This window comes from Dipodomys ordii, unplaced genomic scaffold (genome assembly GCF_000151885.1).
Source record: "Dipodomys ordii isolate 6190 unplaced genomic scaffold, Dord_2.0 Scaffold247, whole genome shotgun sequence".
Lineage (NCBI taxonomy): Eukaryota > Metazoa > Chordata > Mammalia > Rodentia > Heteromyidae > Dipodomys > Dipodomys ordii.
This window is the reverse complement of record NW_012267463.1, coordinates 66579-83768: the sequence shown is the minus strand read 5'-3', so window position 1 is coordinate 83768 and position 17190 is coordinate 66579. Positions and strand designations below refer to the sequence as shown.

At 38.0% G+C, this 17190-nt stretch overlaps 1 protein-coding gene across 2 annotated transcripts in view; it reads left to right on the top strand.

The window, feature by feature from the left end:
- Nucleotides 1-12448, top strand: part of Shcbp1 (SHC SH2-domain binding protein 1) — a 29715-nt gene extending 17267 nt beyond the window's left edge. Inside the window, exons 7-13 of one of the 2 annotated variants that reach the window (XM_013036065.1) lie at nucleotides 17-173; nucleotides 467-587; nucleotides 4620-4751; nucleotides 6714-6832; nucleotides 8179-8265; nucleotides 9288-9429; nucleotides 11332-12448. In XM_013036065.1, the coding sequence (XP_012891519.1) occupies nucleotides 17-173; nucleotides 467-587; nucleotides 4620-4751; nucleotides 6714-6832; nucleotides 8179-8265; nucleotides 9288-9429; nucleotides 11332-11657 (1084 nt within the window). In that variant the 3' untranslated portion in view covers nucleotides 11658-12448. The remainder of the gene's footprint in view (nucleotides 1-16; nucleotides 174-466; nucleotides 588-4619; nucleotides 4752-6713; nucleotides 6833-8178; nucleotides 8266-9287; nucleotides 9430-11331) is intronic. The other variant, XM_013036066.1, reaches the window with a different exon arrangement.
- The last annotated feature ends 4742 nt before the right edge of the window (nucleotides 12449-17190 follow it).

The following is a 17190-nucleotide window of genomic DNA, read 5'->3' as shown; positions in this document are numbered from 1 at the left end:
TTTTGGTTTCTTTAAGATATGTGTTTGGTTATCAGAAGAACTCTAGTATCCAAGCAAAGGGCACACGTCCAAATGGCCAGAAGGTGACTCATGTGGTCTCTTCCACCGTGAGGACTGGTCTACTTCAGTCTCTGCTGAGGGACAAGTTGTGTAAGGAAGAAATGGAAATTCAGGTACTGGAGTTTCTTGGACCAGGTGGTTTTGTCTTTAGATTTTTCCTAGGTTGTTCTGAATTCTCCATTATTTATGGGAGCTTCCAGAACTGATTTTCTATGGAATAGGAAGTGGTGGGAGCTCTGCCCCTGGTCAGCATTGTAACTCTTCAAGAGTGCATTGGGCTCAGAGCACTGTCATAGGAAATACTTAAGTGTGCAGTTTTTCTCCATTTGTAAGTGACCCATGAAAGTATTTGTAGAAATACTTGTTGCTTTTGCAGGTTGAGTATTTACACTGTGTTGTTTTCTAGTTTCATAGTGATCCACTGTCAGCTGTAAATGCCTGCTATGAAGGTGACACTGTTATTGTTTGTCCAGGCCATTACACGGTACATGGTTCATTCTCCATTGCTGACTCCATTGAGTTAGAAGGTGAGTATAGAAGAGGATCCAGCCAAACTCTCATGTATAAAAGTGAATCAAATCTTACCAAAACTTCCATTTGATTTTCAGTGAGTTGCCTTGGGACATTAAGGGTATTTAAAGCCCAGAGGGAATGGATCCATCTTGAGTTGCAGATCTTTTTTTTTTTTTTGTTGGTCATGGAGTACTGTCCCTCAGCTCTTAAGCTCAAGGATAGCACTCTACTACTTGAGCCACAGCACCAGTTCCGAGTTGCAGATCTTTGTGGTAGTGTATGATGGGAAGTTGTTTATAGGCACATGTAAAGTAATAATACCATTAGGAGAGAGTACTTTAGCTTTCAGATTGTCGGTAGCTTATAGAAAGAAACTTAATTTCTAGGATGGTAAAACAACTGCAGCATTATTTTAATTTTTTAATTTTAATGTTTTTAAATTTTTCAATATTAAAAAAAATTGTTGTTTGTTCTTATCCAACACATGGATATCTTGATATACGGGTTATTGCAATGGGCTGTATCACTTCTGGTTTTCTGTTGGTTAACTGGAGATAAGAGTCTCAAGGACTCTGCTGCCTGGGTTGGCTTTGAACCACAATGCTCAAATCTCAGGCTCTTGAGTAGCTAGGATTATAGGTGTGAGCCACTGGTGTACCTGGCTAATATAGTTTATTTGTGAAGTGCATTCAAATTGATACCAAAAAGTTATCTTAATTCTTACAACTTACTGACTGTCACAGAAGCTACACTTTGTATCCTGACTAAAATATATTTTTAAGAACATTAATGTTGGTAGATTCAATTAAAAATAAATTTTTAACAGTTATACTCTATATGTTTACAATGTTTACAATGATTTCCAGGATAAAGCACTGCAATAAAGACATTTTATATATACTTTTTGGCACAGTGAAAATAACATTGACGTACAATTGCCAGAGTATCATTAGTATTAGTGGCACTATTAATATTAATTATATATTAATAATATTGAATTCTGGTTTAGTGTAAAAATGACTACATTTATTAACAAGCATTTCCTTTTTTTTTTTTTTTAAGAATGACTTTTTTTTTTTTTTTTTTGTCGGTCGTGGGACTTGAACTCTGGGCCTGGGCGCTGTCCCTCAGCTCTTCAGCTCAAGGCGAGCGCTCTACCACTTGAGCTACAGCGCCACTTCCATTAACAAGCATTTCTGAGAATTGGACAGATGATATGTCTGATGTGAATATGTGGAGTGACTCATAACTCTTATTAACAAGTGATATATATTGAGTATTATATTCAGGGTTACATTACAATAGAGCTTTGTATTCTTGTTTAGAAAATCAATTAGAGTTTTCAATTTTTAAGTGCTAAGACTATGTAATTTGTATAATTACATCAAATGTAATGTTCCTCAGCATGAAATTCTTTATATATATATGTTTCTAAAGATTATAATTGTTGTAGAAAATATGCAGAGTATAGGCAGGCTCATATAAGGAAACAGAGACAAATTGCCTACATCCTTAATTATCCAGTGTCCATATCTGTAACATTCTTGTGAATAGAGCCTCCTTATACATCTTCTACTGTTCTTAAAGTCTTGTCTGTTCTCCTCAAGTAACCTTGCTGTTTAGAGCAGCTAATGCTTTCATCTAATCAAGCCAAGATTAATCTTTAGACAATAAGAGTTATTTCTTTTTTTATTTTTTTTGTTGGTTATGGGCCTGAATTCTGGGCCTGGGTGATGTCCCTCAGCTCTTCAGCTCAAGGTTAGTGCTCTATCACTTGAGCCACAGCGTCACTGCTGACTTTTTCTGCTTATGTGGTGCTGAGGAATCAAACCTACCGCCTCATGCATGCAAGGCAAGCACTCTACCACTGAGCTACCTTCCCAGCCTAAGAGTTATTTGTTACTTAAAGTTTTGTCTATGTAGTTTTATGATGAAATACAGTCAAGTTCTTGAGTTTTTTTTTTTTTTTTTCAGTTGTGGGACTTGAACTCTGGGCCTGGGTACTGTCCCTGAGCTCTTCAGCTCAAGGCAAGCCACAGGGCCACTTCCAGTTTTTTGGTGGTTTATTGGAGATAAGAATCTCATGGAGTTTCCTGCTGGGCTGCATTTGAACTGGGCTGGCTTTGAATCATGATCCTCAGATCTCAGGCTCTTGAATAGCTAGGATTACAGATGTGAGCCACTGGTGCCTGGCAAGTTCTTCAGTTTTCTAGGCAAGCACTGTATCACTAAGCATACTCCCAGCCCAAGTTCTTGTTTTCTGATATTCTATAAATTCATTTAGTTTAAATTGCATTATTAGTTGTAAGATTTAGCTAGGGGCTGGGGCTGATACAGTGTTAGAGTGGTTGCTTTACATGTAAAAGTTCCAGGATCTGATCCCCAGCACTGTAAAGAAAGAAAACTTTTTTTTTTTTTGGGGTCCGGTCATGGGGCCTGAACTCTGGGCCTGGGCACTGTCCCTCAGCTCTTCAGCTGAAGGCTAGTGCTCTACCACTTGAGCCACAGCGCCACTTCCGACTTTTTTGTTTTTGCTTATGTGGTGCTGAGGAATTGAACCCAGGGCCTCAGGCATGCAAGGCAAGCGCTTTAACCACTGAGCCACCTTCCCAGCCCCACAAAGAAAGAAAACTTTTGTAGAGATTTGATGCTATTTTTTTTTTTTGTGACAGGAATTAACAGATTTTTATTTAATTAAGAAATATGCAATTTAATAGGGTTGATATTACTGGGAATGAGTTTACCATAGGAATCTACTACTTTTTAGTTATAAATACTCAGATTTGATGTTATTTAGTGTTAGTAAAATGAGCCTTTTTTTTTCTACTTGAAGTCAGTTTGTTACATTTAAGACAGTGTGTTTAACAGAATTATTAGTTAGCTAATCTTGAGAAATGCTGGATTTAAATTCACATAGAGTTGTACAATATTAGAATGGTAAAAGGGCTAAAATTGAATATGTTAAAGTCCTTTGATCCTGCTGTGAATCTTTAGGAAGTTTCTTTTTTATATAGTATATGTAGTCTGTGTTGACCTAGAACTCATTATGTAGTTCGAGCTGACTTTGAACATAGGTTATTCTTTTTTTTTTGTGAAAATACCATACAGAGGGGTTACAATTACATGGGCAAGGTAATGAGTGCATTTCTTTTTTTTCTTTTTTGGTCTGGTCGTGGGGCCTGAACTCTGGGCCTGGGCGCTGTCCCTCAGCTCTTCAGCTCAAGGCTGGCGCTCCTACCACTTGAGCCACAGTGCCACTTGCGGCTTTTTTCTTTTTTGCTTATGTGGTGCGGAGGAATCGGACCCAGGGCCTCAGGCTTGCAAGGCTCTACCACTGAGCCACCTTCCCAACCCCATGAGTGCATTTCTTATCAAGTATTGTTGCCTCCTCCTTTGTTTCTCCTTCCCATCCCTTCCCATCCCCAGTGCCAAAGTTGTAAAGTTTGTTTTTCGACATATCATCTCATTGTTGTAATGGGTCCACCGGTATCCCTATTTAAACAATTTATTTTTTTCCCCTTCCCCTCTGCAAATTATACCAACATCAAATACAGGGAAAACAGGGGTTATACCTTCTTGAATTTGTGATCTTCTTACCTTAGCCTCCATAGTGTTGAGAATCATTATTTTTTTTGGCAGGGGTGTCTGGTTGTGGGGCCTGAACTCTGGGCCTGGGTGTTGTCCCTCAGTTCTTCAGCTCAAGGCTAGTGCTCTACCACTTGAGCCACAGTGCCACTTCCACTTTTTTTTTTTTTAACTGCTTATGTGGTGCTGAGGAATTGAACCCAGGGCCTCATGCATGCAAGGCAAGTGCTCTACCACTGAGCTACCTTCCCAGCCCCTGAGAATCATTATTTTTTTGATGTTGGGACAAATTGGGAATTTGTTAAACATTTACTACACTGCATTAAATTAATGTAAGTATCTGGGGAGATAGATTTTATTTAGATACTGGTCTACTTGTATCCCTTGGAATCATGAACTAGAGAAATCTATCCTAGAGTTTTTACCCCTCACATTTAAGTGGTTTTTTTTCTCTTCCATAGGGTATGGTCTACCAGATGATATTGTGATAGAAAAGAGGGGCAAAGGGGACACTTTTGTGGATTGCACAGGGGCAGATATTAAAATCTCAAGCATAAAATTTATTCAGCATGATGCTGTAGAAGGAATCTTAAGTAAGTATCTGCATGTTTTATTATTTGTTTTAGGCTTTGAAAGAATACTTTCTATGGAAAATAGAATTTAATGAAATGCCTTGAGTATATGGAGGACTGATTAATTATGTATATAACATAATGACTTAGGAAGCTTACTCTAACGTGAAAAGGTAGTTCATTGAAGAGGGACTTTTTTGGTCTGAGACTTGGACTCAGACTTCATATCTGATGCATTTGCTCATTGGCTGATGCACTACTACCTGAGCCATGCCTCCAGCCCCAAGAGTTATATAATACTGGTTTCTTCTTTGTTAGATTTTTTTTTTTGTCATTACATTTTTTAAATCACTACATATTGTGGTCTGTGCTTTTTGTATTTGGTGTAATGCTAGGCCAAAGCCAGCTTTCTTAATACTGTGGTATGCTTTAGATTCAGTGTGCCTTCTAAAGGGAGCTTGCTCTTTTAAGTGTTGGAGATTTGTGGGAACTAATAGGTCACAGATGGTCCACTTTCATTAATAGATTAATGCAGGTATCACAAGAGTGGATCAGTTTTCTTGAGAGTGGGTTGTTTTAAAAGAGTAAGGATGGGCCATCCCTAAAATCGTCCTTGCTAGTAGTTCATGTGCCCTTGCTGCATATGACATTTTACATTTATGCTTGTTGTAATACAGCTGGGGAGATCTTGTCAGACTGAACTTGAAAGCCACCAGAGCTGGGTGCTAGTGGCTCATATGTATAATTCTAGCTACTCAGGATGCTGAGATCTGAGGACTGAGGTTCAAAGCCAGCCCAGGCAGACAAATGTGATAGATTTAATTAACCTTCACAAAGCTGAAACTGGAGGTGTGGCTCAAGTGATACAGCAGTGAGAAGAAAAAGCCCAGCAAGAGCACAAGACCACGAGTTAAAGTCCCAGTACTGGCACATGTGTGCGTGAGTGCACACAGACACGCACACATGCGCACATATACACATAGAATCATGACTCAAATTAACCTCTTTTTTAAAAAAACTGTTACCCAATGTTGGGCAGTTTGTTATAGCAACCCAAAACCAACTAAGACACATTGCTCAAGTATGACTTCCTAGAATGTGTATGCTCTACTTTTTCAGATACTAATTCTTCTTCCTTCCAAGATACACACACACACACACACACACACACACACACACACACACACATATTTTGTAATGAATGAATACTTTGCGTTTCTGAGGTTGTTAGTCTCTTTTTAAGAATGTTGATTTTTAGAAAATATTATAGTCTTTGTTTTATATTTTATGAATTTAACAAACTTTAAATGGTATTCTTTGAGAAATATTTAGACTGTCTAGTGTTGTAGTCTATTTCTAATATTGAACTAGGCACATTCCCTTTTTTTTTTTTTCCAGTACTAGGGTTTGAATTCAAGACTGTACTTGCTAGGCAAGGCACTATACTATGTGAGATGTGATTTTAGCTCTTTTTTTCTTTTCTTTTCTTTTTTTTTTTGGTGTACTGGTATTGGGGCTTGAAAACAGGTCCTGGGTGCTGTCCCTTAGCTTGTTTTTGCTCACAACTAATGTTCTACTGCTTGAGTCACAGCTTCACTTCTGGTTTTTTACTGGTTAATTGGACATATGAGTCTCATGGACTTTCCTGCCTAGACTGGCTTTAAACCGCAATCCTCAGATCTCTATTTCCTGAATAGCTAGGATTAAAGCATAAATCATCAGTGTCTGTCCTCTTTTGTTATTAGTTATTTTTGGGATTGTGTCTCATGTTTATTTTCAGTCTGGCCTACACTAGGATCATGTTTACAATTCCTTATTTACATAGCTGAAATGAAAAGTGTGAATCATCACACTTTTTTGTTGATATGCAATCTGTATAATTTTTTGCCCAAGTTGGCTTCAAACTGAAACCTTCCCAATCTCTACCTCCTGAGTAACTAGGATTATGGTATGAGTCACTGCAACCCTTTGTTTTCATTGTAGTTATTCATCATGGCAAGACTACACTGGACAATTGTGTACTGCAATGTGAAACTACAGGTGTCACCATACGAACATCGGCTGAATTTTTAATGAAGGACTCAGATTTATATGGTGCCAAAGTATGATAATTTTTTATTGCTTTAAAGGGAGTAGTTATTGGGTTTAAGTTCTGAATGAATTAGATATTCAAGATATAAAGATATAAAGTCAGTTCATTCATGTGCTATTGGTGCCCAGTTAGCAGGCTGTCTAGAAGGGTTAGGCTGATTACATGTGCTCCATCCATATGTAAATGGGGAGCTAATGCTTTCTCCCTGTATACTATGACTCCTAGAAAAACAATTTAGCACACTACAATAGCTGTGTCATAAATGAGCACACATGTCTTCTTTTATATATTGGGAATTAAATTATTCCTAAATGGTTTCTCAAATAGCCATAAAGATATGAGTGAACATTTGGTTTTCAAAGTGTCTACCATCTCATAAGGAAATAAAGTATTGGAGTTTTTTTTTTTTTTTTGCATGAAGTATGCAAGAATTGGATCCTGTATGGGGTCTTTTAAATTACTTGATATAAATAGCATTGAAATTAGATGCTGATTTTATCTTGGGTAGTAATAGGAGTAGGAGCTGTTTAACTCAGAGGTGATTTCTGAATTAGTTTTTTAAGGTCTATTTTAAGCTGGCTTGTTTTTGAAAAGTAGAACATATTTCTCTCTATTACCTCTCAGAATGGTTTTTTTATCTTATTATTTTAATAGTTATTACTAAATGGCTTATTTTTGACAGAACTAGACAAATTATCTGGAATGAAAGAACAAAAGTCAATGTGACATTTTTAAGCATTTTGTGTCTATATGTATGAGTGTGTGAGGTTTTGAAAGTAATGTGATCAATATACACAAATTAACTAAAGTATAATATACACTGGGATGATTCCAATGGTATATCTCCTTTGAATGACTGACTTAAAATTTAACAAGGTGAATACCAGAAAGTGGAAACATGTTGTTGGGAGGAGGGTAGAAGGAATAGTTGGGACTAGTAGAGGGAGGGCAGATGAATGGAGTGAGAAAAGGTGGCTGAATATAGTCATAATGTTCGGTGTACATGTATGAAAATGGAACCAGGTAAGTTGAAGGGATGGATGGAGTTGGAGAAGAGGATGAATAATGGAAGGAGTGACATTGATGGAGATGCATTGTATACTGACATGTTGAACAGAAATCCTTTTCATACAACTTCTTAGAGATAAAAAGATAAATTTAAAAAAGTGATGTGATTATCAGTTTGTTGGAAATGGAGCAAATAGAAGTCTTGATTAGATGTATCAAATAAAAGTTACCTTTGTATTTTATTTTTGTACTATATTAAAGGCTAGAATGTGATTGTAATAAACTTTTTATAATCCTGTCTTTTAAAAAACTGTCTTTTAAATAATGATGACATTATTTAACCTGCAGGGTGCTGGTATAGAGATATATCCTGGGAGTCAGTGTTCCTTGATTGACAATGTGATCCATCATTGCAAGGAGGGGATTCTCATCAAGGTGAGTTGGTGGCTAAAATGTGCTCTTCCTGAAGGCTAGAATGGTTTCACTTTAAAAAAACTGTTTTTAGTGGGCTGGGAAGGTAGCTCAGTGGTAGAATGTTTACCATGCATGCATGAGGCCCTGGGTTCAATTTCTCAGCACCACATAAGCAGAAAAAAGCCAGAAGTGTTGCTGTGGTTCAAGTGGTGGAGTGCTAGCCTTGAGCTGAAAAGCTGAGGGACAGCACCTAGGCCCAGAGTTCAGGCCCCACGACCTACAACAACAAACAACAACAACAACAAAAGTTTTTTCTTTTCTTTTCTTTTTTTTTTGAGTCCGGTCATGGGACCTGAACTCTGGGCCTGGGCGCTGTCCCTCAGCTCTTCAGCTCAAGGCTAGCACTCTACCACTTGAGCCACAGCACCACTTCCGGCTTTTTTCTTTTTGCTTATGTGGTGCTGAGGAATCGAACCCAGGGCCTCATGCATACAAGGCAAGCGCTCTACAACTGAGCCACCTTCCCAGCCCCAACAAAATTTTTTTTAAGAAGTTTTTTTGTGTTTTGTTGTCTTTTTTTGGTGTGTGCTTGTGCTGTGGCTTAAACTCAGAGCCAATGGGCTATTGTTAGCTTTTTCTCACAATGTTAGCACTTAACAACTTAACCATAGTTAGATTTCTGCCCTCTTGGTGGTTAATTGGCCATAAGGGTCTTACGGACTTTGCTGCCTAAGCTAGCTTCAAATCATAGTCCTCAGATCTTAGCCTTCTGAGTACCTAGGATTATAGGCATGATCCACCAATTCCAGGCTTTGTTGTCTTATTTTGAGAGGTATAAACATCACATAAATTTTAATACTATTTGTGGTTGGTGATTGAAAGGCTCTTGTGAGAAAGCTTTGCTGCCTTAGATTCTTTAAAAATTAAAGGAATGTTGTATCATGTAAGCATATCTTTTTTATTTTATTTTTAGAATATTGTGAAAAATTTAGAAGATTTTTAAAACAGACAATGTTGAATATGATTTGTTTTCAATGTCACAGGACTTCTTAGATGAGCATTATGACATTCCCAAGATATCCATGGTAAATAATATGATACATAATAATGAAGGTTATGGTGTTGTTTTGGTGAAACCTGTAATTTTCTCTGACCTGCAAAAAAATACCCAAGATGAAACTGAAGGTATGGTTTATTTTGTAATTTCTTAATATGAGAACCAGATTTAATTTATTTTAGCACTAACATCTAATTAGGACATGAGTATCCTTTCCCTACTTAAAGATATTACAGGAGGGCTGGGATGTAGCTCAGTGGCAAAGCGCTTGCCTAGCAAGTGCAATGTCCTGGGTTGGATCCCAGTATCAAAAAGAAGAAAAGACAAAAAAAAATACAGTTAAAAAAAAATATTACAGGAACATGCTTGGTCATAGAGATAGAGAAGCTTAGTGAAACCCTAACATAAAATCTCAGAATAAGAGAAACTTTCAAGTTCAACTTTTCACCCAGAACTTTGGTATTGTAATTCTGTGGTTCTGCAGTTTCCAAGTTTTTGGCTTTTAATATTTTTTTTTAATTTTAAGTTTTATTTTTTGTGAACACACTGTACAGAGGGGTTACAATTACATGGGCAGGATAATGCATACATTTCTTATCAAGCATTGCAGCCTCCTCCTTTGTTTACCCTTCACATCCCTTCCCAGCCTCCCCCCCCCCACACCAACATTGTAAAGCTCGTTTTCGACATGACAACTTATACTTCTCATTGTTGCAACAGGTCCACCTGTATCCTTAAACGACTTGTTTTTCCCCATCTCCTCTACAAGTTATACTGACATCAAATATAGTGAAGGCAGGGGTTATACTGTGGGGGAGGGACATACAAAGCTACAAAGAGATAATCTTATAAATGCGTTAGAAACAAATGCATGAAAGGAAAAAAACATTAAAATACATATCTAAGGGTTCATTTTCTTAACATTGCATTATCTGACCTTTTCCGCTTGACTCATACATATACTAGATATTGCAAATAAGGGAAACCATGGTTAATAATTTTTTAAAATTTAATTTTATTGTCAAGATGATGTACAGATGGGTTATAGTTATGTATGTAAGGTAGTGGGTACATTTCTTGTCAAACATTCTGGCTCCCTCCCTGTTTTTCTCCCACTACTCCTCCCCTCCAAACTCCCCAAGTTGTAAAGTTCATTTCCAATATATTATCTTATGAGTATCACTGTTGCATTGGTTCAACCTTTGTCCTTTGTCTCACCATTTTGTTGTTCCTCTTCCCTTCCTTAATTCAGATAAATGTATATAGAATACATAGGGTACCAAAATCAAATACAGTGACAACAGGGGATAAATCATTGCGGGAAAAATGAAAGAAAAATAAAATGACTCCACATAGTACATTAAAAACAACAGTAACAAAGGAAAACCTCTTGTTTCCATATCTTGGAGTTCATTTTGCTTAGCATCATCTTATGTGGTCATATGTACCTAGCTATTGAGCTATTATGATCCTCTGCTAGGACTATCCTAGACATAAAGTAATCATTACAAATGAGGGAAACCATGGAGTATGTTTCTTTGAGTTTGTCCTTCTTCACTTAATATGATTTTTTCTAAGTCTTTCCATTTCCTTATGAATGGAGCGAGGTCATTCTCTGATGGAAGCAGAGAATTCCATTGTGTATATCTACCACATTTTCTTGATACTTTCATCTACTGAGGGGGATCTGGGTTGTTTCCATATCTTAACTATGATAAATAATGCTGCAATGAACATGGTTGTGCAATGAACATGGTTGTACTGATAGCTTTAGTATGGCCTTATTTGTGGTCTTTTGTTAAATGCCAGAAGTGGGATTGCTGGGTCAAAGGGAGCTCTATGTGTAGTCTTTTGAGGAACCTCCATATTGTTCTCCAGAGTGGTTAAACAAGTTTACACTCCTATCAACAGAACAGTAGCATTCACTTTTGGCCACATCCCTTCCAGCATCTGTTGTCCTTAGATTTTATAAGTCATTCTAACTGGGGTGAGGTGGAATCTCAGTGTTGTTTTGATTTGCATTTCTTTAGAAAATGAAGCAATGAAACTGAAGACAAGTGTAGAGGCAGATGCCGCCATAAGGGTTGATCTAGAAGAGCTGATTCAGTGTACGACTGGCAAAATGGAACTTCATGTAAAAGCTGACCTTTCTGAACAGGCTGAGGGGAACTATGAAATTGCAAGTGAAATAGTTGCTGCATCCACACAGAAAGGCCAGATGAGGAAGAAAAGGTTGAGTGAACTAGGCATCACACAAGCTGATGACAACTTAATGTCACAGGAGATGTTTGTTGCAATCATGGGAAACCAGTTTAAGTGGAATGGGAAAGGGAGTTTTGGTACATTTCTATTCTGACCACAATGATGTAAATATATATCAAAACGTTGGATCTTGCACCTGTTGCCCTGAGAATCACTGCTGCTTTGAGCTATATGTTACTATATTTGATAATACTCAATTGGGTTTGAGTTAAAGATGGATTTTATTTCTGCAAGTATTGCACATTAAACATTCTTTTTAAGAAAGTCTGTACAAAAACCTATAAAATAGGAAATAATTGGCAATTACTTATCAAGAAAATCCTTTCTTAAATGCTCTTCTAGTAACTTTTAGAGTAAATGTACATTAACCTAGCACTTCAAAGAGGAGGAAGAAAGGCAGATAATCAAGATTGTGCAGAAGGTGTCACATGTGCATTGTTCTTCTACAGTAGTTATCTTTATAACAGGTCTGTTTCCATACAGTATTTGCATAATATTTGTCTTAAAATAAGAGCTCTGAATTGGAATTTACCTAATTAGGCTTACTGTTGTATTTTTATACTGAGCTATGCAGTCGTCAAAACAACAGTAGACACATAACAAATTTGACACAGAAAAGAGAGGTATTGATTGGAATGTTTGTTTACATAGAGCATTTCCAGTATTGATGTGATTGATTTAAAAATGTATTTTCTTTTACCATAGTAAGGTTCTGATCCTATTTCTCAGATGGTCAATATGACTGTCTATACAACTGTATTTTTCTTGGTATCTCATACTGTAAAACAACTTTTAAACATATTTATATTTTAAAAAAACTGTGACATTAATATGCCTTTTGGTTAAAATTATACTGATGTAATAATAAAGCTGAATCTTGTTATATTTTCCAAACTCATTATGGGTCACAGTGCCAGTGTAGCATGTTATCTGTAACATGTTATCTTTTTATAGATTGAGAAAAATATTAATATGGGTTTTTTCCCCCAAGTGCTGTTATAGGAATACCATGTACAATCTTTTAATGTTTGGGGGAAAAAATTACTTGTAGCTTGTTGCTCATATCTGTTATCCTAGCTACTCAGAAGGCTGAGAGCAGAATGGGTTTCAAGGTCATCCCAGGCAAAATTCTATGTGACTTCACCTCAATCATTAAAAAGCCAAGCTGGGGCTGGGAAGGTGGCTCAGTGGTAGAGCGCTTGCCTTGCATGCATGAGGCCCTGGGTTCGATTCCTCAGCACCACATAAGCAAAAAGAAAAAAAAGCCGGAAGTGGTACCGTGGCTCAAGTGGTAGAGCACTCGCCTTGAGCTGAAGAGCTGAGGGACAGTGCCCAGGCCCAGAGTTCAGGCCCCACTACTGGACCAAAAAAAAAAAAAAAAGCCAAGCTGGAGGTATGGCCTAATTGGTGGCGCACTAGCCTAAACCAAGTAAACATGAGGGACTTGGTTCAAGCTCTGGTTCCAATTCCCTTCCCCTACTCAAAAAAAAAAAAAAAGTCGGAGGAAGATGGAGGAGGAGAAGCTAGAGGCTAAACAAACTCTTGCATAGAAAGCAGTTTTAGTGTTCCAGTGAACAGTCGAAGGCCAGAGAATTACACCAAGTGTGCCATCACAGTACAGACAGTTTGGCCAGAGAGGGAAAATCCAGGCAAGGAGACAGATCTGTGTACTTGCTGGTAGCCATGGCAGCAGCAGCAGCTGGAGCTGCCATACCTACAACACAAAAAGTCCAGGACAAAGGTGCCAGATGAGTGGATTCTACTCAACACCAGCAAGAACTGACAAGGAGCAGATATCTTCATCCTGCAGGTCCCAGGCCAGAGACGACCCAGGAACCAAGACTCCTGCAATAGTAGAACCCTGACATCCTTATTCGTCAGGGAGTAGAGGAGGGAAGGCCCCGCCCCCATCTCCCGCCTACCACCACCTGAGATCTCCATCTTTGATACTGACAAAGGCCCAGCTGAGCAGCTAGCTCCTACTCAGGCCTTGGAAGAAAACAAAAGAGTCATTTAGCAGGTCACAGGAACCTGACCTGGCCTGCCAGGCTCAGTTCCACTTAGGGGAAAGTCATCCAGCCTAGGCAGAGAAGCTCCGCCCCCAGAGAAGTGTGTTCTTCACTGGGTAAACAGAGCCAGAGGCTGCCCCTCCCTACAGCAGCCTAGACAATCAATTGAAATTCAGTAAATATAAACCTTGAGAATGGCTCCAGGCTGGGCTCTGTGGGTGTCTCAGAAGCTAGCCCCTCAGGGAAAAGCTGCACTTTGCTGAAAGGCCTCAACCCTGCCCAGAACCTAGCCTCATCACATCATCTCCAAACTAGAGTAAACAGCCATCTCCCTCTTTTGTGATACTCAAAAGCAGATCTCTCTCCCACTGAACTAGCCTGGGAGGAGGATCAGAAAATCCTGGGTAAAGTAAGCATTTTTCTGCCTGCTCAAACAAACTGACTTAAGAAACCAATCAAGCCACAGGAAAACCAAACACCACAAGCAGACCAGAGACTCCCCAAGAGACTGGTTAGAACACAAGGGAGATACAGAAACTGCCCATCCACCCCCCCCAAAAAAAAATTAAAGAACTTTTTTTTTGTACATTTAAAACTTTTTAAATTAAAAAAATTATTTTCTATTTTTTTTTCCTCACATAGTTTTTGTTTTAGGTGTGTGTGTGTGTGATTTTTTTTAAATCTCTACTGTCCTTTTGAGCCTTTTTTTCTCTTGTTTTTCTTTTTCATTCTTTTCATTTTTCTTCTCTTTCATTCTTTTTTGCATGACTTAATTGCTGTTCTGCTCATCATCAGATATGTACCTATCGTCGATTATTAGACTTTATCCCCCATTGTGTACACACAACCCAGAAATTTATTACTCAAATCAAAACCTCTTAGGATTGAATTCTTTAATAGCAGTATTATCTCTTTATACCTATATAATTTTTTAAAGGATTTTAATTTTTAATTTTTTCCTGTCTCCTTTCTATCCCTCCCTTACTCTGATCCTATTCTTCTTTTCTCAATATCACTTCTTTAAACCTGCATAATTTATAAATGTCTCACTTTTTAAATTTAAATTTTTGTTTTTCCACCTCTATTTTTTTAAAAAAAATCTCTTATCATTTATTCAATCCATTTCCCTCTTTGAGCCTTGGTTAAATTCACTCTCCTTTTACCTCTCCACCCACATTTGTCCCTAAACCTAATAATTTCTGGTTTGCCAAATTCTTCTTTGCTGTTCTTAGCCAATTAATCCATAGTTGTTTGATGTTGAATAGATTGTATCTGCAACCATTTTGACTGCAACTACAGGACTTTAGTTGATGCTTCCTTTAAAATAGTGGTCTAGCACAAAATTGGTGTTACTTTCATACCAAATGGGCAGAACAAGCTGGAAAAACACAAGAAAAATGGCCAGTCCAGGTATCTCAACTCCCACTCATGATAATCAGGTGACATAACAGATAATGAACAATCCAGAGGAGAGTTCCCAAAAAAGCTTTATAAACACTACTGGTAAACATGGTGAATGAAAAGATTGAAAACCTGCAAAGGACTCAGTTTGGGCGTGATAGGAAGAGAGAAGAGGCAAACCAAAGGTCAATATAGGAATCTCATGAGCGTGAGGAAGCTACTCATTGATACAGAACTAGGGTGAGCAAGTTGAGAACACTCAAAGAGAAGTAAAGAAATTGAGCAGTCTGAGAACAGAGAAACAGGAATTGCATGAGCAGGCTGAGAACAGTCAAAGAGAATTACAGCAATTGCATGAATGTGAAGAAGCTAATCAACGAGTAATACAGGAATTGCAAGTGCAGGATGAGAATAGACAAAGATCAATAGAGACATTCATGGAATCCATAAACAGCTGAAAATTCAGGGAGACCACAAAGGGAATGCAGAATGGAACCCGGCAGAAGGAATGGGAATCCAAGGAAACCATAACCAATCAACTAAGTGATTTGAGAATAAACACTGAACACCCAATTAAGGAAGTAAAGAAGTTCATACAAGATCTAAAACAAAGCTCCAATAAAGAATTGGAAGCCATCAAAGCTGACAGAAGGAAAAGAAAAAACAAAGTAGAAAGTCTTGGCAGTAGCTTAGACCATGGAGAAGATCAAATCTCGGGGATTGAAGACAGCCTAGCTATTATAGAGAAAGAACATACAACTATCCAAGACAAAGCCAAGAAATATGATAGATCTATTCAACATTTGGAAGACACCATCAGAAGACCTAATCTGAGAATAATGGGTGTAGAGGAGCACCTAGAGACAGAAGTTAATGGTCTAGGAAATTTGTTTAACAGGATCCTAGCAGAGAACTTCCCAAACATGCCAAAAGATAGGCCTATTCAGATACAAGAGGCTTTTAGAACCCCAAACAGACCAGACCAGAATAGGACATCCCACCGTCACATTATAATCCACACAGGATCAACTCAGACCAAGGAAAAGATCCTTACAGCTGTCAAGGAGAAAAGATCAGTCACCTATAGAGGGAAACCAATTAGAATCACCTCAGATTTCTCAGCAGAGACAAAGCAAGAAGAACCTGGATTGATGTATGCCATGCCCTAAAGACAAGCAACTATCAACCAAGAATACTGTACCCAGCTAAACTCTCCTTCATAACTGAAGGTCAAATAAAAAACACAGCAAAGAAAAACTGAAACAATATATCTCAACCATACCAGTCCTACAAAAGATACTTAAAGAAAACCACATAGAAAACCTACACATAGAAAACCAACAAGACCACAATAAAGGCCAAGAATTTGCACCCTAACTGAGAATCCAAGAACCACAGAAAGAACCCAGTTGTCTCAGCCTCCAAGAAGGTGGATAACATGGCAGGAACTCCCAAATACCTCTCAATCCTATCTCTCAACATTAACAGACTTAACTCTCCAATTATGCAACAAAGACTGTCTAGTTGGATTAAAAAGCAAGATTCTTCTATCTGCTGCCATCAGAAGTCACACCTTGCCCATAAAAACAAACATTTTGAAAGTGAAAGGCTGGAACAAAAATCTTACAAGCAAATGGCCCCCATAAACAGGCGGGAGTTGCAATACTAATATCAAATCAAATAGACTTCCAATTAAAATTAGAAGAGATAAAGAAAGTCGATACATACTAATTTCAGATCTCTCAGGAGGATATTACAATTCTAAAAATCCATTCGCCAAACAACGGAGAACCCAAATTTATCCAAGAAACACTACTTTCCCTCAAATCTCCATAGATCCAAAGACATTAATTGTTGGGGACTTTAACACACCACTATCCCCCCTAGATTGATCAACTTGGCAAAAACTCAACAGAGAAACTGAAGATCTAAACAACTGCATAGATCAACTAGGTTGCACAGACATCTACCAAATATTTCACCCAGCAGCATCAGAATACACGTTTTTCTCAGCAGCACATGGAACATTTTCCAAAATAGACCATATTTTAGGTCATAAAGCAAACTTGTCCAAATTCAGAAACATTGAAGTTATACCTTGCATTTTCTCAGACCACAAGGGAATAAAATTAGAACTCAACACCAAAAGCCACCAAAGAAAGTCCTGTAACACATGGAGGCTGAACAACACACTGTTGAATCACCAGTGGGTCAGGG